This window comes from Manis pentadactyla, chromosome 7 (assembly GCF_030020395.1).
Source record: "Manis pentadactyla isolate mManPen7 chromosome 7, mManPen7.hap1, whole genome shotgun sequence".
In the NCBI taxonomy this organism is placed as follows: Eukaryota; Metazoa; Chordata; class Mammalia; order Pholidota; family Manidae; genus Manis; species Manis pentadactyla.
This window is the reverse complement of record NC_080025.1, coordinates 1,800,493-1,825,653: the sequence shown is the minus strand read 5'-3', so window position 1 is coordinate 1,825,653 and position 25,161 is coordinate 1,800,493. Positions and strand designations below refer to the sequence as shown.

At 42.1% G+C, this 25,161-nt stretch overlaps 1 protein-coding gene across 1 annotated transcript in view; it reads left to right on the top strand.

The window, feature by feature from the left end:
• CSMD1 (CUB and Sushi multiple domains 1) overlaps positions 1 to 25,161 on the top strand; it is a 1,485,257-nt gene that overhangs the window by 996,955 nt on the left and 463,141 nt on the right. The window contains exon 7 of the mRNA XM_036898253.2: positions 12,205 to 12,282. Within this exon, the coding sequence (XP_036754148.2) occupies positions 12,205 to 12,282 (78 nt within the window). The remainder of the gene's footprint in view (positions 1 to 12,204; positions 12,283 to 25,161) is intronic.

Genomic DNA, 25,161 nt, shown 5'->3' with positions numbered 1-25,161 from the left:
ATTTTACCCTTGCATGATTTTGTGGCATCATGCATGGCCCATCATAAAATTATTGGTTCACTGAGTTACTCAGATTTTCCATTTGTTGGTTTCAACATCTAAGAAGAAATTAGATTGTGTATAACATATTTTCAAAATTGCATTTGTTAATAACTGCCTATTTCATGGGGAAAATCTTTAAGTTTTGGGAAGTTGTAAAGATCACAGAGGCAGATACTAGTTTTCCAAAGTTGTTTTATTAGTTTAAAAACTCAAATTTCGATTAACACATAGTCTACAGGCACACACCTGATCATCTACATGTGCTCTCTTACAACACTAAACTATGTTTTCTACCTTTATCTTGTATCTACCTACCACTTCAGCATTTTATTAAAAATAATAATAATAAAGAGAGAAATGTGGTATCCACATATAAATCAAGTATAAAAACCAAATGAGTATTCATATTTGAACTGACTGTTTATAGTTCATAATGCATGAGCAAAACCGAAAGTTTCTGTGATGACTGCCCTTGTACTGTTCACTATGTAACTTATTCATTATGTAAGAATTTGTTCTACATGTAAAAACTTGTTTGTTATGCCTCAGAAGATTGGAGACTGACAAAAATTAGGCTTGGGGTGGAATAATGATTGTGCATTGAGCATTGACTCCCCTATACAGAATTTTATTGTCGTTAACAACCATTTGATCAATAAATATGAGAGATGCCCTCACAAAAAAAAAAGGACAGACTTCCAATGGTAAAATAAATAAGTAACCGGGATGTAATGTATAGCATAAGGAATATAGTCAAGATATTGTAACAGCCTGGTAGGGTGATAGCTGGAACCTAGAATTATGTATATAAATGTTCTACCACTGTGTTGTACACTTGAAACTCATGTAATGTAATACTGTGTGTCAACTACCCTTCAATAAAAAATAATTATTAATAAAAAAAAAAAAAAAAAAAAAAAACTCAAATTTCATCAACAGCAAAAATAGTAGCTAGCTATTTTTCAGGGAGTAATAGACAACTGTTCATTTTCAAGTAAATATCACCCAATACCCAATTGTGAAAATTGGAGTATCTTAAGATTAAAAAGCAGAATTCTAAGATGGCCTCCACAGTCCATGATCTCATATGATGCTCCCCCTGGCGTGAATGTGATGATCTGGTTGTTCTATGGTGCCACTGACTTTAAGAAAGGGCCCAGACCTAATCAGATGAGCCCTTCCCAGGGGCCGCTCCTGGGAAAGGAGATGGTGTGTGAGAGAGTCGACGTCAGGGGGACTCTCTGTCGCTCTGAAGGCAGACGGGCTGCACAGCAAGGGAAGGTGGGCGGCGCCTGGGAACTGAGAGCTGCCCCTGGTCAACAGCCAGCAAGAGAGCACCCCAGTCCAACGATCACAACCACCTGATTTTTCCAGTAGTCTGACTGAACCTGGAAGAAGATTCTTTCGAGGGTCCCCAGCAGTACGTCAGCTCTGCCAACTCTGTGCGTGTTAGACCCAAGTCAGTGACCACAGCTGAGCCACAGTACTGTGATGGTTGCTGTTCTAAGGCACTAAGTTTATGCAGCAATAACATTCGTTGTGCAACAATACAAACTAGTACAGTCACCAGAGTCAGTCGGTCTTTCTTTCAAGTGAAAACGGTGTTCCATGGAAGCGCAGCTCGTCCATCTCTGGGATCAAAGAACCGCACAAGCATGTCACCTCGGGACAAGCACCAGGTTTTGTTATGCAGCAGGAGTGCCATATAAGTGCTTCCCATTCATCAAGCAGAGCATTAAAAGGATGTGCACTGAAGGGCTAGGGTTTAATGAAATTAATTATTTTCATTGCTTCGTCCTTGGCATTCTTAAGTGAACATTCTTTACATGGGAAAGTGTCGGGAGGAATAAAATGAGAGTGCTGTTCGGTGTCGCTGTCTTAATTCACGCTGGGGCACCAGCAGTGCTGGCTGCCATTACTTTTGCACACAGTGAAGCAAGCCAATCTTAGTATGAACATTAAAACAGTGTGGATCTTTCAGGCACCTCCCTGTAGGGTCCCTGAGCCCCTGGGCATGTGCATCACTCTTGGAGAACCACGAGCATAGTTAATTTTATCTGTACTCCAGACATTCGTTGGCATCTGTGGGCTGATTGATTCTCCAAGTCATGTCACTGGCTCCAGGCTCACGCAACCAAATTCTTAGCTGCGCATCTCCTAACAGGTGTATCAAACTCAGCACACCTGAAACCAAGTCTTTGTTCATCACACAGCCCTACACTTGCTTGTCTGCCACATTCCAGCATACGGTGGGTTTTTCTTCCAGTTGTTCACAACACAGACCAGGGTTTAAAAATTCATATTTTGCAGAATGGTCTAATTAGAAAACTTTAGCTCGTAATCTAGAATCAAGAGAAAGCTACACCAAGACGATTGAAGCACACGGCGCTATAGCACACCCATCCCATGCTGGGACTGAACATTTATGCTAACAGTGACTTCCACATGATGCTTTGTTCTACAGTGAGTTATTAATGGCAATATTTGGGGGATGTTGGCAAGAGGTAACAAGGTTTATAGAAGAGAGAGTTCAAAAATAAAACTTGTTTTTCATTAAAGAATCATTTCAGATCTTAGGTTGGGGTAGATGCTGACTTTTATTTAGTCAAGGTTAGTGATTTAATCAGTATGTTGATTACTTAGCTATTGGGGCTTTAAACTCCTGAAGTCACTTCCAGGTTCATCTTAACTAGGGAAGTCTGATGCCATCATGTTCAAATGTTTTGCCTTTAAATGTTTGTCTTCCAAATTTGGTATCTGCATTTTCATCCCTTACAACTGTTTGCCTAAGTTTCTGACAAATCCCTACATGTACGACATACACTAAATCCACTCCCTTTAAATTGTGTCTGGGTGTTTTGGTGATGGTAGGAGAGAAGCAAAGAGGAAGACGACTGTATGTGTCTCTGGCATTTGTGCTTGTCGGTGTTTTCCGTCAGACATTTCTACTGCTGAGGAGGCTCTTCATTCTTGGCTATTTCCTTCCTACAATGCCTTCCAGAAAATCCCCTTAACTAATTTCTCAGAATGGTTTATGGTGGTTCATTCAGAGAGAAATTTTATTATTCCCATGTAAAGACTGTACAATTCTGCCCTTTTTCACCACATGAAGTTTGATTTAATGTATCATTTAATGAAATTAATGAAGCTTTCCAAAAAGCATTTGGGGAAAACAGCAAAATAATAGTATTTAAAAAATAAGAAAAAATTAGAGTAGGGAAGGAAGAAACAGTTTTAAGTTGAAAAATCCCAATTTCAGAAACAAAAATTCTAAGTCCTACATTTATTTCTTCCCTGTGCCATGCACCAGAATCCTGGTTGTCTTCCCATCAGGGGCTGAAGCCAAAATGATGAACTGGGCCCCCTGTGGGCCAGTGAGCCTTTAGGGGTTGTGTGGTGCAAAGCTGGTGAATACCTGGCAGGTCAGTTATAAAAAGCTGGGCCAGAGAAGTTGACCCTGTTGCCATTGGTCTCACTACTGAAAATCTACTATCATACGCCACAAGCATGGGTGTGCCCGTGCATTCTAGGGCTGAGGGGCAGTCCAGCTCAGAAAAGATGAGAAATGACTGGATTTAGGAGTCTCTTCCCAATGAAACAGCAGGGGCTAGAGAAAGAGAGAGATGCTTTTAGTCAGCCCAGCCTTCCCATTACTCAAAAGGTGCAGCTGTCAGGTCCTGACATCTCACAGGCTGCTTTGAACGCATCAGTTTCTGAAGGCTTTACAACTCTGCCCCATGAAACAGGCCTCCCAGGGCTCTGGGTACATGGCTACCACAAGCTATCATTTCAGCTTCCCCATGGGTCATGCAAGAGAAATAGGCTTTTATTCTTTGGTGAAAGAATAAAGGCTTTGGTCACAAATACCGTGCGCGCTCTCCTCCTGTGAATGCCGTCGCTGCTGGCAAGTGTCAAGCCCGGTGATGGCGGGACACCAGTCAGCGGCACTGCAGTCTACAGTGGCGGGTCCTCTCCCAGTCTGAAAGGACACTTATGTACTGAAACAGTTTACATCCAGGTCCACATCGGGAACAGCCTCCATCAATCTCACGAACAGAAGAGGCAGGAACAGCACCAGGCATCACCGGAGTGATGTTCCACTAGCCTCCCCCTTTCCTCTCCCAACATCATCTTCAATGAACTGCTAGAATTAGGATTCTTTGGCCAAGGCTCTTAATCTGTAGTACTAAGCTGCCTTTTAGGAAAGCTGTATCGTCCACCTCAAGCGTTGGGTATCAGAGTATCTTGACTGTAGCAGCTCTGCCAACATTGAGTTTTAGCGTGTAAAAGAAAACCTTTCCTAACTTGGTAGTTGAAAAATACTCTCTCATTTTTATTTGCACTTATAACAATTAATGTACCTATACTTTTATTCTTTAAGATAAATCTTAACTGTCTCATGGTCTGTATATATTTTACAGGGAGTTTAGTTGTTGTAATACATTTTTTAAAATTTAGAGATAAGTGTTGTCTTCTCTTTACTAGGCTTATTGGTTTATTTACTAATGGTTTGTTGAATGATATGCACCTGCCGTTTCTCTGTGGGAGCTGAGATGATGGGGCATGTGTGCCTTCCTGGGAACTGCGTGCACGGTGTTTACAGTTTCTTCCCCAGCCTCCTGTGTGTGGTGAAGTCTCAGGGAAGAGGCTGAGGACAGACAGGAACACACCGCAGGGAATGTGGTCGTGGCCTGGAAGCTCTCCCTCCTGTACACAGTATTTTTCAAGTGCTTTGCATGCCTAAGATGGGCCAGACATTGTACCTCATTTACTCTTCCTGACAATTTGGGAGCAGGAGACCTCATCTTCATTTAACAGTAACCTGTCAAGGTGACATCTCTAACAAGTTCCTGAATGATTCTGAGGTCTCCCATTTAACTCCAAACTCCATGCCATGTAAGCCTGAGGCTTTCCCAGTGAAAAGACCCAATGGCCACACCGGTGTGAGCCAGAAGTGCCCTAAGGGTATGTATGCCTTGGTCTGCCTGGACCACCACTGACAGGGGACTTACGATCAACAGGTGTTCACTTCTCACAGTTCTGGGGGCAGAAGTCCCACGTGAAGACCCCAGTGAACTCAGTGGCTGGTGAAGGCCCAGTTCCTGGTCCACAGACACAGGACAAAAGGGGGCTCTGTGGGGTCTTTCATAAACACACAAATCCAATCACGGGAGCTCCACCCTCATGATCTAAACACCTCTTGAGGCTCTCACCTCCTAAGACCATCACGCTGAGGTTACAACTTCCACATATGAATTCTGGGAGGATACAGTCAGACCATAACAGCATAGGGCGAAACGAACAGCAGCCAATGTGTATTTAATGCACGCTGTGTGCCCAGGAAAGTACCAGCGTATTGTATGTGAATGATCCTCGCAGGTGTTCAACCTTCCCTGACAGTCCTGCCCGGCAGCATGCTTCTCGCCCTGCACAGAGCATGGTCCGTGACCTTCATGACGCTGCTGTAAGACATGCACTGTGACCCCTGCCTTTCAGAAGGTGACACAGAGTTCACGCTCCCAAAGTCCACCTTGGAGTAAATGGAAGAGGAAGACTGGAACTCCCTCTGAATTAAAAACCAGCTGTCCACTCTTCTGCATTGTCTGCTTAGAACAAGGACGAGAACACAGAATAGGGGGTTCCTTCAAATTCAAGCCCTTCATTTCCTTGATGAGAAAAAAAAAAATAAAGAAAAAGGAAGCTGTAGTTCCAGATTTCAGAAAATTTCAGAATTAAGACCAGAGCTCAGGTCTCTGGACTTGCAGGACAATCCTGTTCATCCTCAGAAGGCATTTTATAAGGTGGTTGTACCCCCTCCAAAGTAAAAATTCCTTTTTGGAGCCCAGCTGGGAAAACCAGGAGAATTACATGGAAAATCTTTTCACGCAGGAAATATCAACAAGGAAAGTGTGTTAAGAGACACCAAATGGTTACTGGAAAGTGTGGATTAGCTGAGATCATTCTGTTTACAAGTCTCTGAGTGTTTTCTGCATCTCAGAACAGGGCGGATGGTGAAGCAGAAGAGCGGCTTTCGGGCGGGTCATCTCTCTACTGCTCTTCCCCCTTCTGCCTGATTTCCTCCACTTAGTGTCCCTCCTTGCCCCTCTTGTTTCTCTTGGTCCCTTCTAGCCTCCCTGTTTTGGAAGAAATAGCCTGAAATAACTTATGCGGGAAAACCCAATAAATCACTTCCAAGCTAAGTAAAAACTCTTTTAATCCCAACATGTTCAACTTAAATCCTAAATGTTTTTATTTTTGACAACTTAAATCCCAGAGAAATATATTATTTAATTGGAGTCCATGATTTGTTAAGCACACAGAAACAAAGTTAATTGCCTTCTTCCAGTAAAACGTTTTATTGTAATTACCCTTTAAGTTGGTAAAGAATCCAATAGCCAAGTGTTTGTGGGTATCCCACACTAACCTTCCAGACTACACAGACATGACCTTTTGAGCAGGAATATAACTTCACATACAAATGGTTTCTTTTTCTTTCAGTTGAATACTGATGTTCAGTGACATAAGACTAAAAGATTCTGATAAACAACAACCAAATATCAACAATGAAACTGTGAACATTGTGAACTATAATAAATAAATATCTGAGACTGTTCAGATGCAAACGTTTACTTATAATAAGCAGCTTAGAGAGGTTGATTTCATCAAAAAAAGGATACTGACTGATAAAAAGCAATAAACAATAATAGTGAAATTTGACAATAAAGTTCCTAAAACTTGTCAGTTTTTCTCAAGGGTTCATGTTCAAGGGCATAATATCTAAGTGAAAATGTAAGACTATCTGCATATTGATAAGCTTACAGGGGGAACTGCTGGCAAAATAACTTATTAAATAAAAGACAACAATTATTCCTAGATTAAAAAATATATTGTAACAAATTCACCACAAAATAATGTAATGGCCATGAGATAATAACAGTAAGATTTGTCTCAAAGAGTAAATGAATAAGAACCTTCATGTTTAAATGCAAGTAAACATTTATAGCATTTCAACTACCAAGGTAGTAAATATTTTCTTTTGTATGTTAAAACTCAATGTTGGCACAGATTCTATAGTCAACTGCTGAGGTGAACTTGTATATTTTTCTAAAAACCAGTTTAGTACTACAGATTAAGAGTGTTTATGAAAGAATTGTAATTCTAGCAATTTATTCCATGAAAATGTTGAGTTTCATCAGTTGAAGGTGTTGGGTGTTAGGTGTTATATACAAATGCAAGAAGTGAGAAAAGTTAATGTCCTTTAAATAATCAGAAATATTTTCTTCAAAACTACTCAATGACTTCAGTAAATATCATAGAGAAAAAAACTATGTGTTGACAAGGAAAAATGCTCAAAAGTCATAAAAGCAGAATAAATGTGTGTGTGTGTGTGTGTGTATATGTTTTATTTTTGCTCTGTAAACATGTGTTTCTACTTCTATGTCCCTATTATCTTGCACATACAGTGCATGTAGAGTTGAAAGTAAATACACAAGAAATGATAAGATTGGTGCTGTCTAGGTGGTGGGTCCTTTTTCCATCAGTTTTGTTTTCTTGATAATTTTTAGGTTTGCCCAAATTTTCTGCCATGTTAGGTTTACGATCATAAATAAAAGTATTCTATTGAAAAGGAAAGCAAAATCAATACTGTGTGACTCGGTGCGTATCTTTTAACAGGTTTAATATTAATGCATGGGCCATCCATGTTTGTGCAGCTAACTGGCAATTTCATTTAAAGATTTTTAGATAATCGTTTAAAAAGTCAAATTCTGACCAAAAAATTTAGTCTTGTAAGGCGTGTCCACTGGTATATATTTACGTATTGTGTCGTATAATCCAGTAACAAGCCGTTAACAAAGAGAAAATTAAAAACTGGTCAGTACGGTGAAAATAGGCATTGTAATTGATAAAGGAGGCGGCCCTGGGCCTCGGTCCGGCAGGAAGGTTCTAGAACGGACTCCCTCTCCGCAGGGCGCGCCCCGCTCACGCTGTGCAGCCCGATGAGCTGAGTGACCCTGTAACTCAACCCTTTTCTGCCCAGGACGTGAGAACGCGAATCCCCTCGCGCTGGGCGCCCAGCGCCCCGCAGTGTCGGGTGTCCGGACAGGGCTGATGGGCCACCGCGGCCTCCGCGGGGAGCGTGGCCCGGGAGCAACACGGGAAGCTCAGGAACGGGGCGCGGGCCCCAGGCCCGAGCTGGGCGCCGGGCTGGGCTCCGCGGGCTCCGCCCGGACGGCGGCCTGCGGCCCCGCGAGCTCGGCGCGGACCTTCCAGCGAGGCTCCGCGGCCCCGACGGCGGCGGGTGCGGAGTCAGGGACCCCGCGCTGGGGAGGGTGGTGCCGCGCATCCGCGTCCACCAACCGCGCGGGTAGCCCAGGCGCCTGGTCCTGGCGCGGCGCGGCGTGACGTCCCGGCGCTGCGTCAGCCTGCGTCATCTCACGTCCTGTCTCCACGCGGCCTTCGTCTCGCGGCGTGGCGAGGGTTCGGTGAGTCCGCGCCCTGAGGGGCCCGGAGTCGGAGCTCGCGGGCGGACGTCCGGAGGAAGCGAGGTCCCGGGGTCCCGCTCGGCCGAGGCTGCCGCACACCGCTCCGGGGTGAGGGGCCTGCGCCGGGCGGGCGGCCGGGCCTCGGGGGCGGCTGAGGGGCCGCTGCGCACGGGGGCCGCACTCCGGCCCCGTGCCTGTCCGCTCGGCCCGGGAGGCCGGGAACGGGGCCGGTGGGCGGCGCAGTCCCCGCCGCTCCGCCTGGTCGTGGCTTCGGACCACGGGGAGTGACGCCGCATGTTTGTGGTCGTGGAGTCGGTCAGGCAGGGGCGAAGGGCGCGATGCCGGAGACCGTGAGGCGCCGTGGGGGCGGCGGGCGGCGACGCCCGTCATGCGGGCGCAGCGGCGGGCGATGTGCGGACCCGGACCCAGACCCGGGAGCCGGCACGTGCCTAGTGCTTATTAACGCTGCCCGACTACGGAGGTACTTCGATGTGTATTTGGGATTTTTTTTCTTAATGTGTGCTTGAAATGTAAAGTGATCCGAATTTCGTTGGCTCGGGCCTCAATGCAAAACACACACAAAAAATCTAAGGAAGAAATGTTAGATAGTTTAGTTGCGAGTGCTGTGTGACCGGATTTATTAGTGAAGCAACTGAATATTCTGAAAGCATTTCTGAAAAATGGTGTAAGTGCTCTTTAAAAACGAAAAGGGCAAGAATGCAAACCACTGGACTTCTTCAGCGTGCGTGACTTCAAAACACGTGTCTCTTCACAATGAAAACGATTGACAGAACTCTTAATGAGATGCACCAAAAGATTAGTGCTTTCCCCCAATAATAAAAGACATAGAAAATGTTCCAAACAGCCCATAAACCAAAAATACTTTTTTCTGAAGACTGTATTTTTCTCCCAATTCAAGCATAAATTAACATAAAAAGTGGAATTTGGAGTAAATCGTGTTTGCTAAGGTGATAAATCTAAAAAGCCAACGTAAACATAAAAGATTAAAAGCTTATAGAATATAATTGCGTACTTATAAAATGTATTAAAAAACTATTGATTAATTGTAATACAGATTAAGTTACAGAACATTTCTGACAATAAATCTCAATGAAGTCTATAAACAGATTCATATACATACCTAATATATGTATACTAAGTCCTTGCAAATAGAAATATTTCCAAGGATTTTACTCTTATGTACATCATCACTATTATTTACAACAATAACAGTGACATTTCTTTTGATGTACTATTTAGATGGAAATGTTTAGCCTGGAGAGGCATTAATAAAATTGTGATAATCCTCTTGAGTTAATAAGTCCAACAAGAAGGTTTATATTTTTGGTTCCAAACCCTGAATTCTTCAAATTTGTCACTAGGTGGTGTATATATGTGAAACAATTACCTTTGTAATTTGTGAGGTTTCTCAGTGGCTTCTGTTCCTGTACATAGCAAATCAAGTTTTTTGAAACAATTCTCTATTTTAATCATTTATTTGAAATTATCTGGGCTCCCCAGTGTCGCTAAAGCACTGTGTTCCACCTTGGCTCAGGAACCTCCAGGCCATCCTTCACAGAAGATGTGACTTGGCTTCCTGAGAGAGGTCTGAGAAGCACTGGGACCTCAGGGAAGGCCTGATGTCTTCTGTGGGGGGACAGGGGAGGGAAGGGTCAAGACAGAGCTTGATAAGGAGCCAATCATGAGCATAGGAGAACAACACTCCCAATGGAAAGGATAGAGGAAGAAGTCTGCTCATGTAGAAACAGTAATATTTATCTTTTACCTTACTGCCACCTTAAAACTAGTTAAAAAAAAAATTGTCATTACAAGCCTGCCCAATAAGATGGACTAACTTGGAACAGATTTGGACTCAGTGGAGCAGAGTCTCAACACAGCATCACTTATTGGAAAAAAATCCCTGGTGGAAGTTAGCTTCACACAACTACATACATTTATTTGCAAAATGACGGACTTTTTTAGACTTGCAGAGAGGTCCTGCCTGTTCAGATACCTTGATTACACCCAGAAGGCTACTCATTGTTTTTCTTTTTCTGTTCTGGGTGCACTGAATCCTGTTTGTTTTCTCTGTGTACTTCGGGTGACATTTGCTTTGAGTTTTATGCTCTTGATGGTCTCCCATTGACACTGATGTCTCTACTCTCCATGCCTTCCACACTCAGTGGCAGAATGCTGGAAGGTGCTGAGTTCTGAGTAAGAAGCTAGAGCCCAAATCCCACATCTCACTCCTCATGCACATCCAGCAACTCTGTGAGCCTTGACTTCCCTGCTCCAATTAGGGCCTATGTATAGTCTGCCTCACAGGGTTGTGTGGGAATTAAATGCCACAGTGTGTTTGAAGATTCTTCCTAAAATACAAGCTTCCAGGTGAATTGGTTGACCAAAGACCCAGGAGAGCTGATGGTTTGGTACCAGTCCAAAGGTGGGCAGGCTCAAGACAGAAAAAGAGCTGGTGTTCATTTTGAATCAGAAGTCAGGAAAAAAATCAGTACCTCAATATGAAGGCAGTCAGGTAGGAAGAATTTTCTCCCCACTTAGGAGCATTAGCTTTTTGTTCTGTTCAGGCCTTCAGCTGATTAGATGAGCTTCACCCACACTGAAAGGCATTCTGCTTTATTCAGTCAACTTAAATGTTCATCTCATCCAAAACATGCCCTCACAGAAACACCCGGAATCATGTTTGACCGAATGTCCAGAACTCCATAGCTCAGTCGGCATAAAGTCAGCTGTCACACCCATCTTACAGATAAATCAAGAGACCCCGAGTTAAGTAACTCAACCATGTCAGTTATAACCAAGTTGTAAGCAAGGATTCGAACCCAGATCCGCATGCTTCCAGCTACTCTTGTATGTCCAGGCTCAATATGTAAGCCAAAAATGTTTGAATTAAAATAGTATTTTAATGTAAATAACAATAATAATGTGATTGTATGTTTAAAACAATTTAAATTAATATATTATTTTGTTTTAGTCTCACAGTGGCTTCCCACTTTTTTTTCCAGAAATACCCAGAAAAGTAGAACCGCTTAAAATGTTTGACGCAGAATCTAGAAAAATCAAGAAGCTTACTTAAGTATGAGACTATGGCTTTAGAAACCAGTATCATATGTCACCTGAAGGTTATAAGGGTCAAGAAAGACTGGCATTCATTCTTTAATATTTTATTTCCATCCCTTAGAAATGCTTTTCCTGTACCAGCTTCCATCAAGGCTTATTTACTAAGCTTTGCATAATTAACTGAACATATGGATAAATGAATGAGCAGTTTTCATCATCTAAAATGTTTTATGAATGTACAAATGTAGAAAACATTGTTCACTACACATAAGTTGAGAGAACGGTCTGCCTGAGTACTTTGGTGAGGTGATAATGTTTTGTAGAATTTGCCATGGCTGGTGATGAATGGGTTTGGATGTAGAAGGTTAACTGCATCATTTACCATTTTTAGCTTCTGGTGCTGCTATTATAAGACAAATTGTACTGTTTGATAGCCCTGCATTAATTACTCACGTGTTCTTATCCTTAACCCCTTATAACGTGTCCCATCTTGCAGAGATTGGTGGTAGCAGTTATGAAACAAAATGCTATGAGGACAAAACACTATTTTATGATATCTCTTGAATCTTCCCTACTAATGGCTTTATTTTGTTTCTTCCAGTGAAAAAGGCAATTGAATTGAAGTCACGAGGAGTCAAGATGCTGCCCAGCAAGGACAGTAGCCACAAGAACTCCGTCTGTAAGTCCTCTTTCTTCCTGTATGAGGATCGACCCGTCAGTTAGGGAAGACCCAGACGGGAGAATGGAGAGGGCCTGGAGCCTGTCTTCCCCACTTCCTCTCTTTCTGTGTCTCTACCCCCAAAGTATTTCTGTGCACCGACTTCCCAGAGTTGGGGGAGGGTGTGATGCCGTCACACAGGCAATAGTCCTTTGGCCACACAGTGACCCTCCTCTGCGGCAGGAGGATGAAGAGGTGGCCCCTGACGTCTGGGATGCAGGCTGCAGATGTGGGGTGTGTCCTAGACCTTTCAGGCTATGATAACAAAGCACCATAGATGGGGTGACTAAGTTTATTTCTCATGGTTCTGGAGGCTGGTAAGTCCAAGGGTGAGGCTTTGATAGATGTAAGGTCTCCTAAAGACTTGCTTCTGGGTTTGCAGAGGCCTTCTCACTGTGTGCTCATATGGCAGGAAGAGAGACCATCTCTCCTGTCTCTTCTTCATGGGCACTGAGCCTGCCCTGAGGCCCCACCTTCATGACTAATCACCCTTCAAAGGCCCCATCTCCTGACACCATCACAGGGGGCTTAGGATTTCAATAAATAAATTTGGGGGTGGCACAAACATTCAGTCTGCAGCAGGGCAGATTCCCCAAACTCCAACTCTGACTGCACCTCAGGTCCTTTTACGTACCCCTCCCAAAACAGTCTGTAAGTCTATACATTACAGTTTTTGCTTGATAATCATGGGCGGTGCCATTCAAATTACAATGAACTTAAAAAGGATGGAAACTGGATGAGGAATTAAAAAACAGGGCAGAGGAAGAAAGGAAGGGTGTTTTAAAATAAAGGTTAAATGTGTATTGCTGTCCACTTTTAATTCAGGATGTTTACAGGAGATGTCATTATAATAATTTTGAATTTTATTGTTTATGGTTAAAAATCTTGCAGAAATGACTGCAGAAACATAGAACCACATCAGGGGAAGTCATATCAAATCCATATTATGTCCAATAGCTGATCAATGAGACATTCAGACATCTGCTAGAGTAACATGTAGACAGAAGCTTTCTTTGTAAGGAGAATCTTTGGCCTTATCTAAACATGAATTGATAAATATGCTGTTACTCATTTGGTATTTGGAAGCATGCTGTCCTTCCAACTGTATTAAGTTATTTTTTGTTGTTGTTAAACATTATGTTAAACATAAGAATTAATTGTTAGAGAAAATGAGGAGTTGAAGAAACTGAGCCTTCTAAGGTTGGCAGTGTCATACACGGCAGTGTTACTTATGTGGAAGGCGTCGCTGAGGAAAGTAAATTAAGGGTTTCTTAGAGAAAAGGGCATAGGCTTTAAAGCTAAAGAGACAAGGATTCAATAGCTGTGAAAATACTCATTTTATTCATGGCCAGGTTTCATCATTTATAAAATTAAGACAGTTAATGATTGTTGAGTAGATATAGCAAGGTATTTGTAAATTGCCTGTTCCAGTATGTGACATATAGTGGACATTCCGAAACCCAACCAGTAAGAACTTTCCACATGTAAATGGAAAGAAGTAAGAAGGCAAGTAGTGGGTCACCTGGGAAGTTAACCGGCAGTGGATCTCACTCCCCAGAGGAGTTAGGATCCAGACCACTGAGCTTGTGTTCTAAAATCTTAGAAAATTGGCTGATCACAGGAGGTGAGCCCCCAATGCAGGCCCCACAGCCCCACCCAGGGCATGTCCTTCACCTAGGAAGCGATTTTCTCTTGAACTCCTCATTAATCCCTTTCCAGCTGCATGAGACAAGAGAGAATGCATGAAAGTGATTTATGTTGTTTGTACATGTAGAGACACTTGGGCAGATTTCTGTTGCCGACGTCATTGAATCATTTACACAGAGATGATGTCGTTACTTACAAGCAGCATTTACAGTAAGTGCTGGCACCTTTGGTGTTACAGCCATGCTGTCCAGGAGCATTTCTGCTTTGCCCCAAGAGCGGGGTTCTTGGGGACACCCCAGCCTCTGATAGCGTAGGGTTTGGATCCAAGCACGCAGGTCTCGCTTGCACAGTTTACACAGTTGTCTGGGACCTTGGTTCCTCCACCTGAAGGTTTTGGCGAAGTTGCAGTGAAGTGTCATGAGAAATGCCAGCACAGGGTGTGACAGCCGCGGTGGCTGTCCTTGCATCTCGCCCTCTGTCTGCCTCTGCTGTGCTGGCTTTCTTTCTGTAGCGACGTTGCTTTGTTGACGGCTCTTTCTTCCTCGTGAGACTCCTCACAGTAGGAAATGTGATGCCAGTGACCCAATTATCCTTCTACTCCATTACCTGAGGCCACTCTCGCTGCTGGGCACTCCTGCCGTGCTTCCTCAGGTGAGACCTGACACAGCGGATTCCGCCGCAGGCCCTCCGGTGGGTTTGGATTGGGTTCTGTCAGTAGGAAGCCCCAGCGACGACTGGAGGGAAGCAGGAACACGAGGCCGGGGCATTTGTGCCCCCATTGCCTCCTGCAGCCCCATAGCTGGCTGTGCAGAGGCCGGAGGTCACGGCTCCTCTCGAGGAGACTCTGCAGGACCCTTTTCCTCTCGCGGGTGCTCAGTGCTGGTGTTCTCCCTCATTCCTCCATCCTAGGGGGTGATAATATCTCAGCTGCTGGAAGGCCCACATTCCCTCACTGTTCCTGGTGGCATCTGTAGGTTTGCTCTGATATGAACAGTGCTGTTCAGTAAGGAAATCTGCCTCACACTGTTGTCCTCTGGAGTGGCATCTGTGCCCTGTTGGGACCCGTTCAAGATGGGGAAAGTGCTCAGTATTTTGGCAAACCACAGAGGGCATGCTCCACCCAAAGACCCAGATGTTTAAAGCAAACAGAGCAGACGGGCGAAGAATCATGCCTTGTGGCTGCTGGCGCCTGTCCTCTGAGCATTGTGCAGGACCTCAGCAAGTGCCGGGTCCTGGCTGGGGCGATGGCGGGGCGGTGGGACACTGATGCCGGTGGAGTGGGCGGGTCACTGCCGTGCTGAAACGCTGTGGTGTGCACCCCGCGTTGTCAGCGGAGTAAGCGGGGCATCAGGAGGCGCACGTTGACGGCTACCAACGTGGAGCAGCTGTGTGCAGTAACGCAGGCTCCCATTGCTTCACTTGGGACCATAAGCTGTATCTGGACATGTCACACAGTCCCAGGTTCCAGCCTCTTATATCAGCACATCTCCCTACTGGGCAGCGCACATTTTCTTCCCAGATATTCCCTGACTGTGCATTTTGTCCAAGGTGATTTGCTGAGGGCTGGGTTTTCCTCCAGGAAGCCCTCCTGGACTGCAGCCTTGCACTGACTCACACCTGCGCTTCCTCAGCCTCTTGATAGCCTGAGCTGGTGATCAGCGAGCGAGTATTTGCTGATCAATACGTAGAGGAAGGGAAAATGCAGGGCAGACTCTGTATTGTGGGACAGAAGCCCTGCAGGCTCTCCTTTACTCCTCCTGTGGAGTCTGATGAAGCTTCTTTTGAGTTTTTCTCTGGAATCACTGACTCAGTCTCTTTCCTCATCCGGCCATGATTCCTTGTTTCCAGTTAACTCCTAGTAAATCACTTTAGTCCTTCACTTGCATGAACTTCTCCATGTAGGTCAGAGGATGGTGGAAAGCTATGAGATGGGTCAAGTCTCCACAATGAGGGTGCTTTTCTGCATTAACTCTTGGACTGAAATGATTTAAGGTTTGTTTTTCATCAGTGTCATTCATTACTGATTAATAGTGTTTTCAGAAAAACCTAAAAGTATTTAAGGTATTAATCCTATATAATGCTCTAAATTTCTAATTATTTTAAGTCTTGAAAAGATTGCAACATAAACGGGCAATATTATACAGCACAAAGGGCATCTGAATATACTTGGTGAACACCCACCCTGCCTTCTTCACACACACTGAATGATGTGGAAGCGTCTTCATTCTGAGATCAGACCCTGCCAGTACCAAGGGACTGTTAAATTGCCACGGTCTTTTTTAAAATATGGGAACAATAGATGTACTTCCATCTCCCTCTTCCTGGTATTCTTCTTGGCTGAATACCGTTTTAGCATCCCCAAGTGTGGAAGTCACAGGGCTAGATAATCTGTTAGTGTCCCTCTTACTCCAAAGTACAAAACTGTAGGGAGGACAATAAGAAAGCCTTGATGGTCGCTCTTCAGCTAGAGATCGTTTTCCCCATGCAAAGGTAAAGACACACGACTTTACAAACTCAGTATTGATTGGCTGTAACTCACTCGGATGCATTGACGGCACCTGCTGTGTGTTGGGCATTTGCAGTTGTAGCAGCTTCCCCCAAACAGGACAGGAGGACGTTTGGTTCCAAATCATTATTTAATAGAAAGCAAATAAAAAATTGTGGAAAAAATTGAGCAGTATAATGCACTGTCTTAAAGTCTTCTGGGAAAAAAATGACAACAGAACATTATGAAGTAAATGACCCTAGAATTCTGCTTTCGACTATAAATCATTTATTTCATTGCCTTTGTTTCTATAGATCAATTTTTTTTCTGTAACTTGAAAAAAAAATACCTGAAGCAAAACAGAATGATATTCATTCTGAGTTGTCAAATAGACCATCCTGTTAATGTAAAGCAATTGATTGAATATTATATTTCATAATGACATTTAGTAGTTCCATTTTTCTCTGGCTTTTTTGTCTCAGACATTATTATTTGAAAGGGAAGATTTTTAAATATTTGTGGCTCCATTTTTAGAACAGCACTGCAAAATGATGTCTTAACTACTTTATACAGTTAAAGATGAAATCATAACTAGTATGCCTGTGTTATCTCTTTAACATGGTGTGATTGGGAAATCCATTTTCTAAAATACATTATAAAATATTTTCCTATCTGCCCTGGGTCATGCCATGTTTACCCACTGAGCACTGTAAATGCTGTGTTCATAGTCCTAATTTTCTTAAGTCTGGAATAATTTAAGAACAAATGGAATATGCTACTGTGGAATATTCTTTTTATTTATATTCCAATGTACTAAAAGGAAAAAAAGGGGAGGGTATTAATTTTATGTTTTGCCTAGTTTCTTGCCTTGCTATCAACTTCTAAGCTCAGTATCATCACAAATGGGCTCAGCACTCCTCAGTGCTCTCTCTGTAAATGGGTTAGTAAAAGCTAAGGGAGAGGACAGAGGAAACCATTAATCCTCATTCACTGGGTTAAAAGGAGAGATCAAAGGCGAACCATCGCTGTAATTTCTATCATTTGGAAAGTAGTTCCCGTTGATCCACTTCCAGGACAAAATGAGGCATGTTTGATTTATCATCTGGGCTTCTGTCCTGATTTCCAGACGTTGATGTCCACCAGCCCCTCTTGGTGTTTTCATGCTTATGGGTCATAAGCATCTGTGACACTTACCCATCTAGGCAGAGACCACTCCTTTCCCTTTCAGGATGGGGAGCCTAGCATCATCCCTCTTTCTCAGCCAGCAAGCCTGCTCTTCCCTGACAGGTGTTAGAGACCAGCCGTTTCCCTGCACCAGCAGCGCACTTTGTCCTGCCCTGCCAGCTGCCCCATTCCTGCGGGCCGTCTCTACACTGCAGCCCGGGGGATGGGGAGAAATGGTGGGATCATGCCCTTCTGCTAAAACTCTCAAAGCCTTTCTATCATTGCCCAAATAAATCCCAATTCCTTACCAGACCCATGGGACCCTCACCTTCCCCACCATCCCCTCTTCCTCTGCCTTCATCCACTGGTTTGGGACCTGTTTTGTGAAGACCTCAGATGCAGTCCCTCCATCTCAGCTCCTGGTTCCTTGGTCTGAATGCTGCCCCAATGGAGCCCCTTCTCCGCATAACTCCCACTAGTCACTAACTTAAATTTGCCTTCCCACCACTTTGTCCCTTCTCGTACCTGCTGTTTTTCTCTGTCTCATTTATTTTAACGTTATCTCTATTATACACATATATGTACACTCTGTGTTCACAGCGTGTGTACCAAACATCGGTGTGGAGGTGTGTGTGTGTGTATACATACATATATATTCTTACTTATTTCCTGTCTCCCACATTCCTTACTGGAATATAAACACCATGAGGACAGATATTTTTGTCTGCTTTCTTCAGTGATACCTACCAGGTACCCGGCAGAGTCTCAGGCACACCCCAGTTGCTCAATAGAAACTTGTCCATTGAATGATGGGTTTCCCAGTCATGTGATGGCCTGAGGGGTATGACAAAGTGATGCTCAGAATTTTCTTCAACTGGGTCTTTGTGTTTCACATCTTGTATGTGCATTGAATAGTCCTCACTGAGGAAAGACCTGTCATGAAGATGTTCAGAATACTTCCTTCTCTAGAGGGAATTAGTGTGCTGGTATTTCCAGTTACAAGGGCAAATATTTGTCAGAGTGCTGTGACCACAATATTTACTGAACACTGAACAAAAGTAGTGGTTTACTAAAAGAGTGGTGAACCCATCAAAAGTGAATCCACAGAAAGGGAGGATGTAAAGGAATATTGAAGTGAGTTGCTTACAAGCCAAGTCTTTCCACATTAGACGCCTTCAGTGGCTGAATCACTTGAGTATCTCATTACTAAGGACATTCCTTGGCTCTGGTTAAGAGAAAACCATGCTTATTTCAAGGTCATATGTGTTATATGGAGGCACAAAAAATTGAGTAACTCATCAATCACGATAAAATACCTTATGTAGTCTTAGAATCATTATGCCCACTACAGGGAAGGAAACACTCAAGCTGTTTCTGGTTTCTGTAATGAGGTACATGCAAGTTGGTAATAACATCTCAATGCCCATCTAGATTCTGTGCTCTAGTGGGTCAGAAATGCTTTATAATGCATTCATTTTCCTCCATCCCACTCCGAGTGGGTCCCCTTGTTACTTCCTTTGTGACTGGGACATGCCTTTTAGGAAGGTCATTTGAACAACCAGGGAAACCAGCCCTGCCACTGTCCAGAGCAGCGCTTCCCAGATTCAGAGACCTCAGCAACAGGAGGGCCAAGGGGCAGGAGGAAGGAGCGTGGGGTGAGTGTGAAAACCTTGCAGACTCTCTCACTATGACTCTGAGACAGGGCTGCAGTGGGCAGTCATTCTACACCCTTCCATCCTGTCAGCTGTACAGGAGACCTTGTGCAGTTTCCACCTTGAAGCTTTATTCTACAAATAATTTCCAACTGGCACTTTCATCAGGTTATAATTTCTGAATCCCCATATGAATAATCTTCCAAAATTAATATGATGTGCTTTAACCATCTACAGAAGAGCACATTTTGTTTCATCATAGTCACTCAGCTTGTTATTAGAATTCTAGAAATGCTGCTCATCATCAGGCTTGGTCTTCAGGGGACCTCCTCCTCTATTGTTGATGTGTGACTCACTTGAATGGTAGTCAACCAGGTTATTTGTAGTGTTGCTGTGGAAAAAGCCACGCCTGCTCTTCTCTGTGCTGGGTTTCTGGCATTAAGTGCTCTAGATCTTGCTTTGAAGCAGATCCTGACAGTAGGAAAAATAATAGCCCCATTAACCTCTAACAGTTGTGTAAAGGTTTAATAAAACACGAAGGATAATTGTCCCAATCTACTTTTTTCCATCATAAAATGTAATAATATGGAGTTTTGCAATTGTTGAAAGATCCTTGTTTTCTTAACAAAGATCCATCCCCATACAGTGTGAATATACTAGATTGCATAAATTGCTCCATAAATCAGTTAAGTAAATTATGCTCACAGATTCTAAATAGGCCTTTGTCACTGCAGGAGCTAAAATATCTTGTAAAGTGCTCTGGAAGCACTTGCTGCAGAGGGACCTGTGTCTGGCTACATGGGGAAGAATAGCATCACTGTAACGAGGCGCAAACTAAGTGGTTCATCAATTATTCAACACACCATTTACATAGGTAATTTCTTAAGTAACCAGAAAAAAGGATCTATGAAAATATGGAAAACAAGATAGAACTAGATGGGATTACAGATGGTTAAATTGTACTGTGACATTAGTAGGAAGTAAAATGCTTTTTAAATGGTTTCAGCATACTATTATAGAGCATAATTGATTAACTAGAGGGAAAACTCTCTTTGCAAAATGACTAAAGAAGGCATTCTTTTAGTTCAAAAATGAGTGGGAAGCAACCAAATTATGGCAAGTCTGAGAGAATAGAAATCATTTTAGCATTTCCATTGCTTAATTTTTTCAGAAGCCCCTTATATTGCATGAGTTTTCATTCAAATTTCATAAAATAAATTAATCTTCCCATATGATTAGATGAAAAATATCTGAAGCTCTGCCAAATTGCCACATTTTTGGTGTTTGGGTGTTGATACAGTTAAAATGATTCCAGTAGTGGTTGGAAGGGAGAATTGCTATTTTGGGGAATTAAATTATCTTATGTGATTAAATTGAAGAAGTATTTGATGATTTGTCTGTAATCTGCATGCACTTTCTCATGTATTAGGGCTCAGAAAAGGGTTTGCTGTTCTCTCTCCTTCCAAAACACCAAACTCTAGTTTTACCTTTCAAGCACAATTTTATAGGATCCATATAAAAATTATTTGACATATTTTGACCCAATTTTAGTTTTGCATTGCACACTAATACACACTATTTGCATTACTCAATGGCATTTAAAGTTGCTTTAGTTGAACAAATACCTTCATTTCTGTTTTGAACTCCTTTTAGCAATGAAAATGACAAACTAAAATCTCTTCTCTGGTGTTCTTATAAAATATGTGAACAGTTTTTGTCCAGTACCATCATCCTTCAGACTAATAATTTTATTTGGTGGAAAACGAATAAATACCCTGCTGATGTTCTCTTCTATATCTGTGATAAACTCAAATTATCATAATATAAAGCCAGACTGGTGTTTCTCATGGTTTTTAGATTGATATTCCCTCTGTTACAAACAGGACTAATTAGAGTGTACTTTCTTAAAATGAGGTTTAATTTACTGGATGCTTTGGGCAATTCCTTATTTTTTTGTGACTCAGCATCTTCATGGGACATTGAGTGTTTTTGGTAACAGACATTAATTTGTAAATTCTGCATTACAGCACTACAATTTCATTTGGGTTAGGATCTTTGCTCCTGTTTCAAAACCTTCAAAGTTTTGTTGTGTCTTTAAGATAAGTAAAGGAACCCCCTGTGACCTAGTCCCTCTCTGCCTTCCCAGCATCACTGCCCTGCAGCCACACACATGCACGTACATCTGTCATCTGCCATCTGTTCATGTGCATCTCATCGGTCATCTTTCATAGTCTGCATGTACAGTAAATGGGTACTTAAGCACAGAGAAAAACTTTAATATTTTAAAACCTTCTTTAGAGTATGTCAGTATTAATATTATTTTACTTTTATTAATAAAGAAGCCATGTTCAGGTTAATCACAAGGAAAACAGGATCACATATCTTTAAAGTATAAAGACTAGCCTACCATTAGGATATTCAGATTTTCTCAAAGAAACAATACTAATATCTAGGAGCAATATTTTGGCAATGCCTACCTGGACCTACAGGTCTCAGAATATCCTACAGTGGTCAGTTGTATGGGCCTAACTCAGACTTGCCATGTTTTCCTCAGGAAAGTTAATTCTCACAAATCTTTATTCAAGTGTAAATGTCAGATGGCTCTGGGTCCCAGCTGACAAGCCCCGTAAAGAGCCCTTCACGAGAGTCCCTTCCTTTGGGCATGTGGAGGCCCATGCCTAGATGTGATTGAGGATGCAAAGATCATGTCGGTGGGTGGCAAAGTCCCAGCAGCAGGTGTGGGGGACTTTGCCTCCGGGCACTGAAATATAAGGGTGTAAAGTTAGGGAACAATTTGGTGATAGTAAATAGCTAAACTAGGAGCCACCGGTGAGTGCTCACTCACATGCCCATCACGGGGGGCACATAGTGAATTGGAAGTTGACGTGAGGTCTGACCCAGCACATGGCCTTGCTAAGTTACAGCTCTGCTCATAATGACCCAGGCCTCCCATCTCATGAACGGGGTGATGGCCATCCTTCCAGAGAAGTTAAACAACAATGAATTAACGTTAACTGCAGAGTGCATTTCCACAGTGAAAAGTGGTTGGTCTGGAAGCCATACAAGTGGGAGATTCAAATTCTTGCTGAGAATATTTGGGTGACTTACTCTCTATAGTCTTTTTTTATTTTTCCAATCACTGCAACCGCTTCACATCTTTTGTAAACCAGGGGCAATCATTAAATAAGTAAAATAGTATTAAGCCTTAATTTCCTAATTTCTAAAATAGTGATGATGCTGTCTGCCTTATAGGGTCATTTTAATCACTTACTACAGTTCTATAAAAAAGGCCAAGTGCCCAACACAAAGACACATTTAGTAACAATTTATGTTGATATTACTTATTTTTGTTAGTACAGAAACCAAAGTACCAACCCTGATCAGAGTTCCATGTGAATATTGTAAGGTTTCTACTTTTAACTTCATTCAGGTAGATCATGAACATACTATTTTGAAGTATGTAATTTTTAAGTGTCTTGTATTCAAAGGGTAATTAGAAACTACATTACACGCCAGAAGTTCCTAAGGTTCTATCCACTGAGACAGATTTGATAAATAATGTTCACATGTGTGGTCCAGAAGGGAAGCCACAGAGGTACCAAATAATGATGGAAACTGCTCAGTACCCACCCTACACATGCACGCGAGCACACACACACACAGAGTCAGATAATGTGATTAACTTCTATTTTATTTGAATGTGATGATTTTTTAAAAATTAATGCACTTGAGTAATTAAATCTCCCATTTAATAACTTGAAAATTTTCTAGCTTGTAAAATAAGAATATGGCTATTATAATTTTTTTTTTAGCAATTGAAATTGCATCACCTACCAAGAAAGCACGATGAAGGTCTCTCAGTACAGCTGTGGCAAAGATAAAATCAGCTTCGGCTATTTTCAGCCCTGAGTAATTCTCAGCCTTCCTGCAGTCCCACTCATGTCTTAACAAAACCATGGGAATATTTCGAGAGTGGTAGTGTTGTTATAGGGATAAACTTAAATCTAATAAATATGAGAACATTGCAATTGGTGGTTAATTTATAGGTGCATGATTACTGACACCCAGTCTGGACCTTGTCCTCTGACTGACCTGGACAGCATGGTGCTGCCCCACCCAGAGAAAACCCCCAAACACAGCTGTAAGGGTTCATCCACTTAACAGTACAAAGTGCTTTTGAATCTTAGATCCGAGGCTAGCAAATGTGAGATTTGTGTTTTAAGTTTATTATTTTGTGTTTCCTAGTGTAAGATCTTCATTTAGCATCCTTCTCCACCACGTTAAAATGTCACCCACAGTGGGCCAATACTACCTGTTGACATTTTATTACATCCTTATTACTTAATTTGATTATTTGTAACTTTAATTGTAATCAGCATCCATACAAAATGCTGGAGAAAAATAATCTCTTGTAGAGCTCCTCAGTATTTTGAACTGACTGGGATGGAATCACGGTGCCTCCGCTGAGTAGATGGTGACTTCGGCCGTCTTTTCATGCCTGTGGGCCTGAGATGAATGGCCCTCAGGTGGGTGACAGGGAAGTCATCAAGGAGAACGGCTCCTTCATGAGTGGAGGCTGAAATGGTGCAATTGGAGTGAGGGCAAAATGCTTGGCTGTCTTTAATGATCAACCCATAACTGCTTGTAAATGTCTTGCCATGCCCCTTGTTTCCTAAATCTTTTATCTAAAGGAGACTCTGGCATTTCAGATGACATAAGCTGATTCGATATGTGGGAAGGGCAGTACAAGAGTTAACTAGGTCATCCTGAGGGGTCATAGGGCAGGGTTAGTCTCAGCCCTCTGGCACTGAGTTGATGACTTAATGGTAACTGTGAATTAGTAAGAAGACAGGGAAGGGGAGGGAAATGGTCTGCAGCTCCAGAAACGCATGACGTGCTCCCCAAAGTCATGCAAGAGCAGGTGGTCCTACACTTGAAACCGAAGCCTGGAGTAGTTTGATGTTACCTTGTCAGTTTATTAGAGCGGTTGGGCATGATCACATTAATCACCTCTGTACTAAGATGGTGTTTAAAATATAGCATATAAAATGAGCACGTAGTGCACAATTCTACACAACGAAGCATGAAATCACACTTTTAGTTTTATAAAATTTCATTCTTTTGATTATGTAATATTTAATCTTTTATTATGGAGAATTTCTAACACACAAAAGTGCAGAGAGTCATGCAAAGTACCAATATGTACCCTCTGATTGACATTCTGTTATTTGTGCTTATTTCATCAATTCAGCTACTCAAAAATTTTTTCATGAAGTATCTAAAAGCAAGCATCAGACATCATATTCTATTTGTAAATACTTACATATAGTAGTATTTGATATATATGTTAGGTTTACATATATATAAAACACTACATAAAACATTTATAGTATACTTTTAACATCCAACAAAATCAGATTTAATTTATTAATTCCTCAATATATGTCATGAATTGTGTTTAATATATTGTATAAATCGAATTCTTAAATCAGATATACTGTGTATCTGACATATGTCTCTAGCCTATTTTAATTTCTATTCCTCTCTCACATCTGTGTTTTTTAATCTCTTTCATTTCTTCAAAGGTCCTTCATAAATTTTTAAAGAAGGGGTTAGTTCAGGAACTATGTTTTACATGGCTGATATTTTCAATGTTGTAATTATTATAGCCTAGCTTTTGTTTATTTGTTTTGTTCTATCTTTTTATTTTGCTTTTAGGCCAACAAGTGGCTTTAGAACAACTGGAATAAAAAATCCTGACATTTTCCAAACTCAGTTTGGTACCAACTTCACATTCAGTTATACTGTGTAGAAGGACCTAATTGAAGTAAACGGATGAAAGTTTGATAATAATTAATAATAAATGAATAAAGGTTTCCTGCATGAGCTGAG